This window comes from Trachypithecus francoisi, unplaced genomic scaffold (assembly GCF_009764315.1).
Source record: "Trachypithecus francoisi isolate TF-2019V2 unplaced genomic scaffold, Tfra_2.0 Lachesis_group3, whole genome shotgun sequence".
NCBI classification, from domain to species: Eukaryota; Metazoa; Chordata; class Mammalia; order Primates; family Cercopithecidae; genus Trachypithecus; species Trachypithecus francoisi.
In genome coordinates, this window is record NW_022681468.1 from 41,560,126 (window position 1) to 41,576,507 (window position 16,382).

At 43.0% G+C, this 16,382-nt stretch overlaps 1 protein-coding gene and 1 pseudogene across 7 annotated transcripts in view; both read left to right on the plus strand.

Annotated features, from left to right (window-relative positions):
• Window positions 1-10,955, plus strand: part of WDR89 (WD repeat domain 89) — a 43,789-nt gene extending 32,834 nt beyond the window's left edge. For 6 of the 7 annotated variants that reach the window (XM_033187780.1, XM_033187782.1, XM_033187784.1 and 3 more), the window contains one exon: window positions 8,414-10,955. In XM_033187780.1, coding sequence (XP_033043671.1) covers window positions 8,445-9,608 — 1,164 coding nt within the window. In that variant the 5' untranslated portion in view covers window positions 8,414-8,444 and the 3' untranslated portion in view covers window positions 9,609-10,955. Of the gene's footprint in view, window positions 1-6,695; window positions 6,734-8,413 lie in introns of those variants that run through there. The other variant, XM_033187779.1, reaches the window with a different exon arrangement.
• Window positions 10,956-11,687: 732 nt separating this feature from the next.
• Window positions 11,688-14,899, plus strand: LOC117069491 (annotated as a pseudogene).
• Window positions 14,900-16,382: the final 1,483 nt, after the last annotated feature.

The window sequence follows — 16,382 nt, forward strand, 5'->3', positions numbered from 1 at the left end:
TTTTCTCATCAGTAAAATGGATATAATAGTACTTTTGGGATTGTTATGAGGTTGTCGTCATCATTAAAAATTTCAGTAATAGGCTGGGCGTATTGGTTCATGCCTGTAATCCCAGCACTTTGGGACGCCTAAGCAGGAGGATTTCTTACATGCAGGAGTTCGAGACCAGCTGGGGCAGCATAATGAGACCCCGTTTGTATTAAAAAAAAAAAAAAAATGTTAAAAAATTTCAGCAGTGGCCAGGTGCAATGGCTCACACCTGTAATCCCAGCACTTTGGGAGGCCAAGGCAGGTAGATCACAGGTCATGAGTTCAAGACCAGCCTGGCCAAGATGTTGAAACCCATCTCTACTAAAAATACAAAAATTAGCTGGGTGTGGTGGCAGGCACCTGTAATCCCATCTACTCAGGAGGCTGAGGCAGAGAATTGCTTGAACCCAAGAGGTGGAAGTTGCAGTGAGCCGAGACCGCACCACTGCACTCCAGTCTGGGCAACAGAGTGAGACTCTGTCTCAAAAAAAAAAATTAAAAATTTCAACAGTATTAAAAAGAGCTAGAATCCCAAAAAATAAATAGTATGAAAGAAATGACTGAACTTTAGGTATTTTAAGAGTTTCTGACTCTTGAAATTCACTTTAAGTTTTTTAAAACGATGAATAACATTAAGAAGTTGGAATCATTGTGTTTTGGAGTTTTTTGGGTTTTTTCTCACTTGTCCCCTAAGAAGTTGTAGGATGCCACCTCTGCAAGTAGATTTGGAGTTTTAAAACTACATGTTTCAGATATGTTCACCGCTGATGGACTGATGCAGCCAAATGTAGGTTTTCCTAGTCAGCAGATAACCTTTCATCTGGTGATTGGTAGGCTGCGACTCCTTTTATTTTATGGCTGTACCATCCTGTAGGACCAAGGAGTCCTCTCCATCCAGCCAGCAGATGAGCAAAGAGAAGGTGGAGAAGACCCATTATCTCTTAATCCTAGCCTAACTGCGGCATGCATGGCTTCCACTGGCAAAAACTAGTCACATACTGAGGCTGAGACAGTCCTTGCTGGGTGACCTGGAATCTATCCTTTCATCTCAGATCCCATTGAATGTCCTATACCAAATCCCATTCCAACAAGTCCCAGGTATATTCCACTCTTAGGGGCTGCTTCTCATTTCCCAAGCTGAGCGTGGAGATGTTAAAAAATAGCCCTACCAACTCTTCATGCCTTTGCTGAGCTCCTGCAGTAGTAAGTAGGAGTACTTACTACTTTCGAGAGATTTTTTGAGGTTGCCTACCAACTCCCTCAGTTTGCTTCTTCCAAATTTGGGAGTATTTGTGAGAATTCTTGAAATTGGGCCGGGCACAATGGCTCATGCTTGTTGGGATTACAATACGTTGGGGCACTTTGGGAGGCCAAGGCAGATGGATCACCTGAGGTCAGGAGTTCGAGACCAGCCTGGCCAACATGGCAAAACCCTGTCTCTACCAAAAAACACAAAAATTAGCCAGGTGTGGTGGCGCACCCCTGTATTCCCAGCTACTCGGGAGGCTGAGGCAAGAGAATCGCTTGAACCCGGGAGGCAAAGGTTGCAGTGAACAGAGATCACGCCACTGCACTCCAGCGTGGGCAACAGAGAGAAATTCTGTCTCAAAAAACAAACAAAAACTTGAAATTTTATTTTTACCTTTCCTTAGTACTGCTTTGGGGAAGGGGATATTGGTGTATGGAAGGAGATTCTGTTGGCTCTGCTATATTTTCCAGTTTATTATGAAGCTAGATTAGGGATGCGACTAGGGCAGAGATTGGTGGTGGTAGTCCTAATTGGCCTGCTGGAGCCATCTCAGGTCTAGAGTTGAGTTTGACTGAAGGGCTTTTCAGCATTGGGACATTCCTAGTGTGTTAATACCCGAATATTTTTCTGTCTAGAACTGTAAACGTCCATGATATGTTAAAAATTTTTTGTCAGCCGGGCCTGGTGGCTCAAGTCTGTAATCCCAGCACTTTGGGAGGCTGAGGTGGGCAGATCACTTGCGTTTAGGAGTTCAAGACCAGCGTGGGCAACTTGGTGAAACCACATCTCTACTAAAAATACAAAAAATTAGCCAGACGTGGTGGCACACGCCTGTAATCCCAACTACTCGGGAGGCTAAGTCAGGAGAGTTGCTTGAACCCAGGAGATGGAGGTTGCAGTGAGCCGAGACTGTGCCACTGTACTCTAGCCTAGCCTGGGGGACAGAGCCCAGACCCTGTCTCAAAAAAAAATTTTTTTTGTTATTGTTTTGGGATAATGTTAGGTTTACAGAAAAGTTGCAAAAATAGTACAGAGTTCCTGTATACCCTTCACCCAGCCTCCCTAATGTTAACATAACCATGGAACATCTGTCAAAACTAAGAAAGTAACATTGGGATAATCCTATTAACTAAATGACAGACTTTATTTGGATTTCACCAGGTCTTCCATGAATGTCCTTTTACTAGTCCAGGATCTAATCAAGAACACCATATTGAGTGTCATCATCACAACATCATGGTCTCCCCCAGTCTGTGATGATCTCTTGGTCTTTCTTTGTTTTTCATGATCTTAAAGCTTTTTTTTTTTTTTTTTTTTTTAAAGACAGAGTCTTGCTGCGTTGCCGAGGCTGGAGTGCAGGCACGATCTTGTCTCACTGCAACCTCCGCCTCCTGGGTTCAAGTGATTCTCATGCCTCAGCCTCTTGAGTAGCTGGTACTACAAGTGTGTGCCACCATTCCCAGCTAATTTTTGTATTTTTAGTAGAAATGGGGTTTCACCATGCTGGCCAGGCTGGTCTCGAACTCCTAGCCTCAAGATCTGCCTGTCTCAGCCTCCCCAAGTGCTAGGGTTGCAGGCATGAGCCACCGTGCCTGGTCTGATCTTGAAGCTTTTGAAGAATATCCCTCAAATTGGCCAGGCACAGTAGCTCATGCCTGTAACCCCAGCACTTTGGGAGGCCAAGGTGGTGAATTACAAGGTCAGGAGTTCGAGACCAGCCTGATCAATGTGGTGAAACCACAGCTCTACTAAAAATGCAAAAATTAGCCAGGCATGGTGGTGCATGCCTGTAATCTTAGCTGCTCAGGAAGCTGAGGCAAGAGAATTGATTGAACCCAGGAGGTGGAGATTGCAGTGAGCCGAGATCGTGCCACTGTACTCCAGCCTGGGTGACAGAGTGAGACTCCTTCTCAAAAAAAAAAAAAAAAAAAGACTATCCCTCAAATTGGGTTAGTTTGAGGTTTTCTCATGATTAGACTGGGGTTTTCTATTTGGGGAAGAATATCACAGAGGTGAATGGAATGCCTTATCATACCAGGGGGTTCATGATAGGAACATGACATGTTGCTGATGATGTTACCCTTGATCAGTCGGTCACAGTGATGTCATCTGAGCTTCTCCACAGTGAGGTTACTATCTTTTACCCTTTCCGTACTCTATTATTTGGATGCAAGTAACCAAGTCCAGCCTACATTCAAGGGGAGGATAATTCAGCTCTACTTTCTAGAGGGAGTATATCTACATATGTTACTTGAGTTCTGTAAGGCAGATTTGTTCCTTCTCCCTCATTTATTTACTGATTTGTTTTTATCAGTATGGACTCATGGATATTTATTCTTTGGATTGTAATCCAAGAGATTTTTTTTTTTTTTAGGTCGGAGTCTTACTCGGGTGCAGTGGCATGACTTTGGCTCACTGCAGCCTTCACCTCCCAGATTCAAGCAATTCTCCTGCCTCAGCCTCCCAAGCAGCTGGGATTACAGGCATGAGCCACTGCGCTCAGATGAGTATTGTTATTTTGTTGTTGAGATTGTTTTAGAGTGGCCAGTGGAGTTCTTGGCTCCTATGTCTTTTTGTTTTTCCTTTTAAATTCTTCTTTCTCCAAGGAACTGAAGGGCATTTTTAATAGTTTATGTCTCAAACCATTCTGATTGGTATCTAACTAAAAGATAAGAATCTTGGGAGAGTTCACTGAGAACCTTGGGCAGTGAAACACAGTCATCTTTTGAAACATAGTGAAGTTCATATGCTATTTGGGTTTTGTTTTATTTTTTGTTTTTGTTTTTTTGAGACAGAGTTTCTCTCTGTCTCCAGGCTGGAGTGCAGTGGCGCGATCTTGGCTCACTGTAACTTCCACCTCCCAGGTATAAGCAATTCTCCTGCCTCAGCCTCCCATGTAGCTGGGATTATAGGTGGGTGCCACCACCCTCCGCTAATTTTTGTATTTTTAGTAGAGAGAGGATTTCACCATGTTGGCCAGGCTGGTCTCCAACTCCTGAGGCTCTGGTTTGTCGGCCTCCCGAAGTGCTGGAATTACAGGCATGAGCTACCATGCCCGGCCATATGCTCTTTAGAAATGTATTTTTAATTGCAAAATGAAAAATAAAATCTAAGAAAGCACCAGCTCAATTTGGTGTGGCTATAGTTATTGAGATTTGAGAGTTGTTTATTTAATTTTGTGTTCATGAACATTGCATGTTGTTTTTTTAAATAGTTAATATAAAAGTAAACTGTGTTAAGTTTCTGAATAGCTGTAAGAATCATAGCTTGTAAAATGTGAAATGAAGGCCGGGCGCGGTGGCTCACACCTGTAATCCCAGCAGTTTGGGAGGCTGAGGCAGGCGGATCAGGAGGTCAGGAGATCGAGACCATCCTGGCTAACTCGGTGAAACCCCGTCTCTACTAAAAATACAAAAAATTAGCCAGACATGGTGGCGGGCGCCTGTAGTCCCAGTTACTCCACAGGCTGAGGCAGGAGAATGGTGTGAACCCGGAAGGCGGAGCTTGCAGTGAGCCGAGATCGCACCACTGCACTCCAGCCTGGGGGACAGAGTCAGACTCCATCTCGAGAAATAAAATTTAAAAAATAAATAAAATAAAATAAAATAAGAAATGAATTTAAATGACTAAATGAAATGAAATGAAAATAGAAAGGAAATTAATATTTGTTGTTTGTTTTCTTTATGCCAAAAATTGTGCCTTCTGCATATGTCTGCTTTGTGTTTCTATCACCCCTGTCCTAGCACCAGTCTCCTTTTTTTTTTTTTAATTTTTTTTTTGAGATGAGAGTTTTGCTCTGTTGCCAGGCTGGAGTGCAGTGGCGCGATCTCAGCTGAGATCCGCCCACTGTACTCCAGCCTGGGTGCTTCCATGGAGTTTCTCATGTAGGGTTTACAGACTGATGGGGTCCTGTCAAAAGGCTACAGAAGCTGGCTTGAAGGGTCTTAATGGCCAAGTCCAGACACTTTGAGCATCAAAAAGCAACAAAGCAATAGATTGTGATGCACAATTTTTAAGAATCATGATTTCCTAGTCAAAGAAATAGAGAAAGGAAAAAAGCTCTTGTTTTTAGAAGAATGCCTGCTAAGGTAGAAAGAATGATAGAATTAGAAAATGACTGTTTTGCAGATTCTAGCATAATCATTGATTCAGGCAAGAACAATCAATAGATCCTGAACTCTGGATGAAAGTTGTTGGAGGATAGGATATTCAAAAAATTCCATGACATGAAAAACAGAAGGTTGGAGAGATGCTGTTATGGTGAAGTATTTAGGAATGGAGTGATATTTTGTCTGCAGCTAACTCTCATCAAAGGGTTCATTTTTAAAAAGCAGTGGTGTGTGTGTGTGTGTGTGTGTGTGTGTGTGTGTGTGTAGAGAGAGAAAGCAAATGTGGCAAGAAGTTAACAGTGAACCTAGAAGGTGAACTGTGTCTATGCATTGGAGCTCTTTGTGTGTGTGCACGTATAAATGTTGAAAATTAATGAGCTGTGATACCATCTCCAAAGGAAAAAAATAAGTAAAAATAAATGTTGAAAATTAAAAGTTAAGGGGAGTGCTTATTTCTATTTTATTTCTATTTCTATTTTATTTTATTTTATTTTTTTGAGACAGAGTCTCGCTGTCACCCAGGCTGGAGTACAGTGGGCGGATCTCAGCTCACTGCAAGCTCCGCCTCCCGGGTTCATGCCATTCTCCTGCCTCAGCCTCCTGAGTAGCTGGAACTACAGGTGCTGGCCACCACGCCCAGCTAGTTTTTTTTTTTGTATTTTTTAGTAGAGATGGGGTTTCACTGTGTTAGCCAGGATGGTCTCGATCTCCTGACTTCGTGATCCGCCCGTCTTGGCCTCCCAAAGTGCTGGGATTACAGGCTTGAGCCACCGCGCCCGGCCTCTATTTCTATTTTAAACCCAAATCCAGGCCAGGCACGGTGGCTCACTTTGGGAGACCAAGGCAGGCAGATCACGAGGTCAGGAGATCGAGACCATCCTGGCTAACGGTGAAACCCCATCTCTACTAAAAATACAAAAATAATAATAATAATAAAAAACCCAAATCCAACTTACTAATATTTTTTGCTGTTTGATAGATCCAAATTCTCCCTTATATGATATTAGTGGTATCAGTCATGGTGATACTGGTAATTTTTATATTACATCTTTTTTTTTTTTGGCAGATTCTCACTCTGTTGCTCAGGCTGGAGTGCAGTGGTGTGACCTTGGCTCACAGCAACCTCTGCCTCAAGCAGTTCTCCTGCCTCAGCCTCCCGAGTAGCTGGATTACAGGTGTGCGCCACAACGCCCAGCTAATTTTTGTATTTTTAGTAGAGACGGGATTTTACCATGTTGGACAGACTGGTCTCGAACTCCTGACCTCAAGTGATCCCTGCTTCGGCCTGCAGAAGTGTTGGGATTACAGGCATGAGCCACCACGCCCGGCCTATTATATCTATTGTGTATGTACCATGATATCCCAGACGTTGTGCAGAACACATGGCATGCATTAATCTTCCTAACAGTTCTTGAGTTAGTACTCATTTCTCCTTTTAAAGATGAAAAGACAGATGCTTAAGAAGATATCACCAAAGCAACAGAAAAAACATTTCGTCTTAAGAATGAAAATGAATTTGTTACACAGGCTAGAAAGAATATTCATTGATGAGAAAGCACAATAGAAGGATTTATGATAGTGTTACTAGGCATGCATGGTTTTCTGACCTTGAACTTGTCCTACATACGGCCCACCCTGGAGAGGCAATCTAGTATGGTGGTTTAGAGCACAGTGCGTGAAGCCTGAGGCCAGAATGCCTAGGATCAAATCCCAGTTGTACCATGGCAAGCTGCTACTGCCTTAGAAGCACTTCTCTGGGATTCGATACTGGGAACCTCTGTTCTATTCGTTTCCTATTGCTGCTATAACAAATTACTGCAAACTTAGTTTAAATAACATAAGTTTATTATCTTACAGTTCTGGAGGTCTGAAGCCCAAAATGGATGTCACTGGGCTAAAATTAAGATGTCAACAGGACTGCATTTCCATTTGGAGGCTTGGAGGAAAATCTTTTCTTGCTTTTTAGTTTCTAGAGGCCACCCTCAGCCTCTGTCTTCAAAACCAGCAACATTGTATCTCTCTGTGTCTTTGCCTTCTATGGGAATCTCTTCCTTTGACTCTTCTGCCTCCCTCTTCCACTTTTAAAGACACTTGTTACCATATTGGGCCAGGATGATAATAGATAATCTAGGATAATCTCCCTATTTTAAAGTTAGCGTTAAATTAGGCTGATTAGCAACCTTAATTCCATGTGCAACTTCAGTTTTCCTTTGTAACCATATTCACAGATTCCAGGGATTAAGGCATGAATATTTTTGGGAAACCTTTTTTTCCCCCCCCTACATATCTATGTTTAAATTCTGAAGTTGTGTAAGGCAGCTGGGGCCAGGAGAAGATTATTCCAAAGTGGAGATCCTTGCCAATGCTGAGGATGACTTGAGTAGAACCAGTAATTGGGTTTGAGCTAAAAAGAACTGCTGGGTGGTATATGCACATGCTTTTTATTCTCTTACTAGCATAAAATATATATAGTAAATTCAGCATTTTTTTTTTTTTTTCCTTTTTTGAGACAGGGTCTCACTTCATTCCCCAGGCTGGAGAACAGTGACGTGATCATGGATCACTGTAGTCTCAACTTCCTGGTCTCAAGCAATCCTGCTACCTCAGCCTCCTGAGTAGCTAGGACTACAGGGATAGGCCACCATGCCCTGCTAATTTATTTTTTGAAGAGACAGGAGTCTTACCTTGTTGTTCAGGCTGGTGTCTAATGCCTGGCCTCAAGCAGTCCTCCTGCCTTAGCCTCCCAAAGTGCTGAAATTACAGGTGTGAGCCACCACTCCTGGCAGTAAATTCAGTATTAAAGAGTGATTGAATTAGAAGGCAACTGAGTTTTAGTTACATCATAGTAAGGAAATGATTATAGTATTAGAATACATTTCTATTGATTGATTGATTCATGCCAGCCCTCAAAGGAAAATGTTCTTGATTTATTTGCAATTTTAGAGAAACTTCAGGTTAAAATTTTTTATGTATCTCCATTGTTAAGCATTAATTTTTATTTTTATTTATTTATTTATTTTTACAGAGTTTTACTACCCTTGGATGCTGCTGTTGATATGGAAAAGATTGAGGAACAGTTTGCTAATCTGCACATTGTTAAATGTTCCTCAGGAACCAAAGAGCCCACTTACCTTCTTGGTATAGACACATCAAAGACTGTCCAAGCAGGAATGGAAAACTTGGTTGCTGTTTTATGTTCTAATGGATCAATCAGAATATATGATAAAGAAAGGTTAAATGTACTACGAGAATTTAGTGGATATCCTGGACTTCTTAATGGAGTCAGATTTGCAAATTCCTGTGATAGCGTATATTCAGCATGTACTGATGGCACTGTAAAATGTTGGGATGCTCGAGTAGCCAGAGAAAAACCTGTTCGGCTCTTCAAGGGTTACCCTTCCAATATTTTTATCAGTTTTGATATTAATTGTAATGATCATATTATTTGTGCTGGTACAGAAAAAGTTGATGATGATGCATTGTTGGTGTTCTGGGATGCAAGGATGAATTCTCAGGATTTATCTACAACTAAAGACCCACTTGGTGCATATTCAGAGACACATAGTGATGATGTCACTCAAGTACGTTTCCATCCCAGCAATCCCAACATGGTAGTCTCAGGTTCATCTGATGGCCTGGTAAATGTAGTTGATATTAATGTTGATAATGAGGAGGATGCACTGGTTACAACCTGTAACTCAATTTCATCAGTAAGCTGTATTGGTTGGTCTGGGAATGGTTATAAACAGATTTACTGCATGACACATGATGAAGGATTTTATTGGTGGGATCTTAATCATCTGGATACTGATGAACCAGTTACACGTTTGAACATCCAGGATGTCAGAGAGGCAGTTAACATGAAAGAAGATTCTTTGGACTATTTGATTGGTGGCCTGTATCAAGAAAAGACAGACACATTGCATGTTATTGGAGGAACAAACACAGGAAGGATTCACTTGATCAACTGCAGCACGTCAGGACTGACCCATGTGACTAGCCTTCAGGGAGGGCATGCTGCTACAGTCTGTTCTTTCTGTTGGAATGTGCAAGATGATTCTTTGTTGACTGGAGGAGAAGATGCACAGTTGTTGCTTTGGAAACCTGGAGCTATAGAGAAGACCTTTACTAAGAAAGAGAGCATGAAAATAGCATCCTCTGTGCACCAACGAGTACGAGTTCATAGTAATGATTCTTACAAAAGAAGGAAAAAGCAGTGATAATGCATTTGGCACTTTGGTAGATTTTATAGTTTCAAGTAGTCCTTTTTGTTTACTACCCATGGTAGACGTGTTTAAAGCTTTATGTAAAAACAAGCAGTTAGCAAACAATCTGGGAAAAATACGGGGAGAATGGTTTAATTCCGGTCTTCACATATTCTAAAAAATTTTAAAGCCTCTAAGTATAAAATCAGTGAGTTGAAAGTAAAATTTCTCATTTAAAGAACCCATCTGTTAATGTAGTAAATGTTGGGTTTAAAGAAATAGCTCTGATAAGGAATTTTTAGAAGGAGATACCTGGTAAAACTTAATAAAACGGGTGGTTGGCTGCATTGTTTAAGCCCAGTTTTTTACATTTTAAATTGTTGTTATTGTGTATAGAACCAGATCAGACTATATTCTTCATTTGAGGAGCATCTATATATTTAATACACCTAATGTATTATGTTGGAGTATTTAAATATATGTATTTTAATGAGTAAATAGAATTAAACTTTTTTAGAAATAAAATGATAGGCATGTATGTAAAATGAGAAAAATATGTTTAGTAAATATTTGCATCTTTAATATTGTTAGTAAGTAGTAAACAGGTGTTTTGCTGATTGAAAGGAAGTTATCTTGGTAAATTGAGACTCAAAGTGAAATACAAAAATGAAATTGTTTATAATAGGACTCAACTTGGAGAAATTCCTATTCTTCCTGTTGTCCAAACCATAAATTTGAGGATAACCTGGACTTTTCTCTTCCCTCTTCTCCTAACCAGTTTTTCACCAAGTCCTGTGCCATTTCACCTCCTAACGTTTGTCAGCTATCCTTTTGCCTTTACCTCACCACTATTACCTTAGAGAAGACTCATTATTTCTCACCTGGATTACCAGCTCGATCCCTAATCTGCTTTAGTTCATCCTTCTTACTACTTCTAGGCTAAACATCAAAAACAGATCTGGTAGGGGTGGGGAAATGAGGGGGAAGAAACAAAAACATCTGATGATGCCTCATGCTGCTTAAAATCTTCAGTACATTGATGTTTTGATGTAGCACTACAGAAGCATTAAAAAATTGTGTTTTTCAGAATCTTCAAAATATTAGTGCTATGTAGTGAATGAAAAATTAGTTTGAAAGATACCTGGAGAAATCACATTCATAAAACAATTGGAAGTGAAGCAGTATCAAAACAGTAGGGCTTTTTAAAATTAAAAATATTTAAAATTCAAAAGTAATTAATAGTGTTGGAAGATGCGGGTGAGAAAATATTCCTGAAAGTGGAACTGAAAGAGACAAAGAGAAAAGATGAAAGCCACAGAAGATAAATATAGGGGTCCAAAACCAGACTAACAGTTTTAGAAAGTGAAAAAAGTTGGCCGGGCGCGGTGGCTCAAGCCTGTAATCCCAGCACTTTGGGAGGCCGAGACGGGTGGATCACGAGGTCAGGAGATCGAGACCATCTTGGCTAACATGGTGAAACCCCGTCTCTACTAAAAAATACAAAAAACTAGCCAGGCAAAGTGGCAGCGCCTGTAGTCCCAGCTACTCAGGAGGCTGAGGCAGGAGAATGGCGGGAACCCGGGAGGCGGAGCTTGCAGTGAGCTGAGATCCCGCCACTGCACTCCAGCCTGGGTGACAGAGCGAGACTCCGTCTCAAAAAAAAAAAAAAAAAAGAAAGTGAACAAAGTTAAAATAGAAATGGAGGCAGTGGGTTATTAGAAATAACATAAATGACTGGTATGGTTTGTCTGTGTCCTCACCTAAATTTGTTTTTGTTTTTGTTTTGAGATGGAGTCTCTCTGTCGCCAGGCTGGACTGCAGTGGCACAGTCTCGCTCACTGCAACCTCTGCCTCCCGCATTCAGGTGCTTCTCCTGCCTCAGCCTCCCGAGTAGCTGGGACTACAGGCGTGTGCCACCACACCCAGCTAATTTTGTATTTTGAGTAGAGATGGGGTTTCACCATGTTGGCCAGGCTGGCCTTGATCCCTTGACCTTGTGATCCGCCCGCCTCAGTCTCCCAAAGTGCTGGGATTACAGGCGTGAGCCACTGCCCCTGGCCATCCTCACCCAAATCTCATCTCGCATTGTAATCCCCATAATCCCCACGTGTCTAGGGAGACACTTGGTGGGAGGTGATTGGATCCTGGCGTTGGTTTCCCCTATGCTGTTCTTGTGATAGTGGGTGAGTTCTCACAAGATCTGATGGTTTTATAAAGGGCTCTGCCCCCTTAACTCCTCACTGTTTGTCCTGAAGCCTTGTGAAGTAGGTGCTTTGCTTCCCCTTTGCCTTCCTCCATGATTGTAAGTTTCCTGAGGCCTCCTCGGCCATGCTGAACTCTTAGTCAATTAAACCTCTTTCCTTTATAAATTACCCAGTCTTGGGCAGTTCTTTATAGAGTGTGAAAATGGACTAATACAGTGGCTATTCCAGAACTTCAATCTTTAGATTGAAAGGCACAGCAGAGTGTCAAGTGTAATGAATGAAAAAGATCCACATTAAGGCATAGCACTGTGAAGTTTCAGAACCCCCAGAGTAAATAGAAAATCCTGCAAGTGTCCAGAAAAAAAAATCACTTAGGAATGGATTTACATTTGTGTTAGACTTCTCATTAGCAAATCTGGATGACAAAAGATGGTGGATCAATGCCTTCAGAGTTCTGAGGACAGATTCCTACCTGTCTGAATTTCTGGCTCTCCAAACTCATGCAGTAAATAGATGATAAATTTTTTGAGATATCCCTTGTCAAATAAATATTTCCTAGTTCTCTGAACCTCAGGAACCAAATTGATATAGCTAACGAAGTATCCATTTGTAACCAAACTCTCATTGACTAAACCCAGGAAATAGTAATTCTATGACCAATCAGGCTGTCTTCATGCATGAAGTTCAAAACATTGCAGGCATACAAAATCCCAACTTTACTCTCCATGGCATTTTTTTCAAAGGCTGCTGAAGGATATACTCCACAGAGATTAAGGAAGTAAATCAAGGAAGAGCAGAGATAGCAAAAATCAGGGAACCAACCCAGCATTGTGGCAAGATAACAGCTTTGCAGCACTAGAGTATTCAGTCCAGGTTGGAGCAGGACAGAGGATATCAGGAGGGAGATGTCCAGGGAGAAAAATCAACTTATAGGTTACCCAGTGCATTTGACCATGTGGAGAACAGTGTAAATAGCATAAGTGGATTTCCCTCACCAATTAAAAGAGACCATCAAAAAGATAGGTTGGTACAAAAATAATTGCACCAACCCATAGAATACTAACCCATAGACTACTAACCCATAGAATATTAACCCATAGAATACCCATAGAATGAGAGAAAATGTTGGCAAATCATAGATAAGGAACTATGGAGAAATCTTAAAACTCAATATTGAAAAGACAACCCAATTTTAAAATTGATCAAAGGATCTGAATAGACATTTCTCCAAAGAAGGTATACAAATGGCCAGTATGCACATGCAAAGATACTCAATATCATTAGCAGAGAAATGCAAACCAAAACACTTTACACCCATTAGGTGGCTATAATAGTAATAAAAATTGTGTCTTCTAAAGATGTGGAGAAGTTAGAACCTTTATACACTGCTGGTGGGAATGTACAATGGTGGAGCTGAAAACAGTCTAGAAGTTCCTCAAGGAATTGTACGATTGCCATTTGACCTGGCAATTCCATTCCTGGGTATATGCCCAGAAGAATTGAAAACGTATGTCCACACAATAACTTGGACATGAGTGTCCATAGTAACATTCATACTAGCCAAAAGGTGGAAACAATCCAAGTGTTCATCAGTAGATGAATGGATAAACAATGTGGGCAGCGTGCACGGCTTTCGGGCAGGCAGGTGCACTCTGGCGAGGTAGGAGCAATGTGGGCTGGGAACGTCTGGCGCCCCGCGCTCCGGAGTGCCCTGCGGGGCGGCGCGCGGTCAGCGCTGGCCCAGCTGCGCGGCATTCTGGACGGGGAGCTGGAAGGGATCCGCGGAGCTGGCACCCGGAAGAGTGAGCGGGTCATCATGTCCCGTCAGGGGCCGCACATCCGCGTGGACCGCGTCTCCGGAGGAATCCTCAATTTCTGTGCCAACAACTACCTGGGCCTGAGCAGCCACCCCGAAGTGATTCAGGCAGGTCTGAAGGCTCTTTGGAGCTGGCCTTAGCTCTGTCTGCTTCATCCGTGGAACCCAAAGCATCCACGAGAATCTAGAAGCAAAAATAGCCCGCTTCCACCAGCGGGAGGATGCCATCCTCTATTCCAGTTGTTGTGACGCCAATGCCGGCCTCTGAGGCCCTGCTGACCCCTGAGGACGCAGTGCTGTCGGACGAGCTGAACTATGCCGCCATCATCCACGGCATCTGCCTGTGCAAGGCCAACAAGTAACCGCTATCGCCACCTACACGTGGCCGACCTAGAAGCTTCAGGAGGCCCAGAAGCATCGGCTCCGCCTGGTGGCCACCCATGGGGCCTTTTTCATGGATGGTGACAGCATACCTCCACAAGAGATCTGTCGCCTCGCCTTTAGACATGGCGCCCTAGTCTTTGTGGATGAAGGCCATGCCACTGGCTTCCTGGGACCCACAAGAGGGGCACAGATGAGCTGTTGGACGTGATGGGCCAGGTCACCATCATCAACTCCTCCCTGGGGAAGGCCCTAGGTGGAGCAACAGGGGGCTACACGACAGGGCATGGGCCCCTGGTGTCCCTGCTGCCGCCCGGACCTACCTCTTCTCTAACAGTCTGCCACCTGCTGTTGGCTGCCCTTCCAAGGCCCTAAATCTGCTCCTGGAGAGCAACACCATCATCCACTCTATAGCAGCCAAGACCCAGTGGTTCTGTAGTAAGATGGAAGCTGCTGGATTCACTGTCTCGGGAGCCAGTCACCCTATCCGGCCTGTGATGCTGGGTGATGCCCAGCTGACCTCTCGCATGGTGGATGACATGCTGAAGAGAGGCATCTTTGTCATTGGGTTCAGCTACCCGTGGTCCCCAAGGGCAAGGCCCGGATCTGGGTGCAGATCTCAGCAGTGCACATTAAGGAAGACATTGACTGCCGCGTGGAGGCCTTCCTGGAAGTGGGGCAGCTGCATGGGGCACTGCCCTGAGCTCTGAGTAGGGATGAGCAGAGCCAAGGTCCACCTACTGCCACAGGATCAATGGAGGTTTTCGATCAGCCCAGACCAGAGGCTCTGAGCCCTGAACCAAAGTCCCAGAGCTGGGCTGGGATGTGGCATGTGCTGAGGGCTGTGAGAATGTGAAACAACAGTATGAAAATTGGCTGTGAAAAAAACAAAACAACAAAACAAACAATGTGGTATATCCATTCACCGGAATATTATTCAGCCATAAAAATGAATGATTTTTTTTTTTGAGACAGAGTCTCACTCTGTCGCCCAGGCTGGAGTGCAGTGGCACGATCTCAGCTCACTGAAACATCTGCCTCCCATGCTCAAGTGATTCTCCTACCTCAGGCTCCAAGTAGCTGGGATTATAGGTGCACACCACCACGCCTGGCTAATTGTTGTATTTTTAGTAGAGATGGGGTCTCACTGGGTTGGCCAAGCTGCTCTCAAACTCCTGACCTCAAATGATCCACCTGCCTCGGCCTCCCAAAGTGCTGGGATTACAGGCATGAGTCACCACACCCGGCCCCAAAATACTGATATTGATACATACCACAACTTGGATGAATCCTGAAAACATGCTAAGTAAAAGCCACAAAAGACCATATATTGAACCATTCCCGTTATATGAAATGGCCAAAATAGTGAAATCTATAGGGAAAGAACATGTGTCAGAGGTTACCTTGGTCTGGGAGGAGGGGGAAGGATGGGATGATTGGTGGGTGGCAGCTGAAGGGTTTGAGATTTCTTTGGGGGGGTATTAAAAGTGACTGTGGTGATAGTTATACAACTATGAATATACTAGGAACCTTTGAATTGTACACTTTAAATAAATGAATTCTATCTCAGTAAAAGCTGTTACCAAAAACAAAACAAAACAAAAATGCCAAATAGGAAACAAAAGCCAGGGCAGCTATCTTAATAACTTATAAGGCTGACGTAATGTTGATCCCAAACCAGATAAAAATGAAAATAGTTCCATTTTGCTTAGCAATATGTATTCACATTTAAAAATATTCGGGACCAAATTCAATGGTATCTTTAAAAAGAAAAAACATGACCAAGTAGACTTTGAGGAATACCAGCATGACTCAAAATAGGAAAATCTATGACAGTGATAGACAAAGGGAAAAAAAAATCAAGATTATCTTTTTGTTTTTGAGACCAAGTTTCACTCTTTTTGCTCAGGCTGGAGTGCAATGGCTCAATCTGGGCTCACTGCAACCTCTGCCTTCCAGGTTCATGCAATTCTCCTGCCTCAGCCTCCCAAGTAGCTGGGATTACAGGCACCCACCACCACACCCAGCTAATTTTTTTGTATTTTTAGTAGAGATGGGGTTTCGCCAGGCTGGTCTTAAACTCCTGACCTCAGGTGGTCCACCCACCTCTGCCTCCGAAAGCGCTGGGATTATAGGCGTGAGCCACTGCGCCTGGCCAAGATTTTCTTAATTGATACAGAAAAACATGGGAAACTTTCACAACTATTTATGAAAAATATAAACATCAACTTAGCAATAGAGTGTGTGTGTGTGTGTGTGTGTGTGTGACAGGATCTTGCTCTGTTGCCCAGACTGGAGTGCAGTGGTGCAATCTTGGCTCACTGCAACCTCTACCTCCTGGATTCAAGCAGTTCTCCTGCCTCAGTCTCCTGAGTAGCTGGGACTACA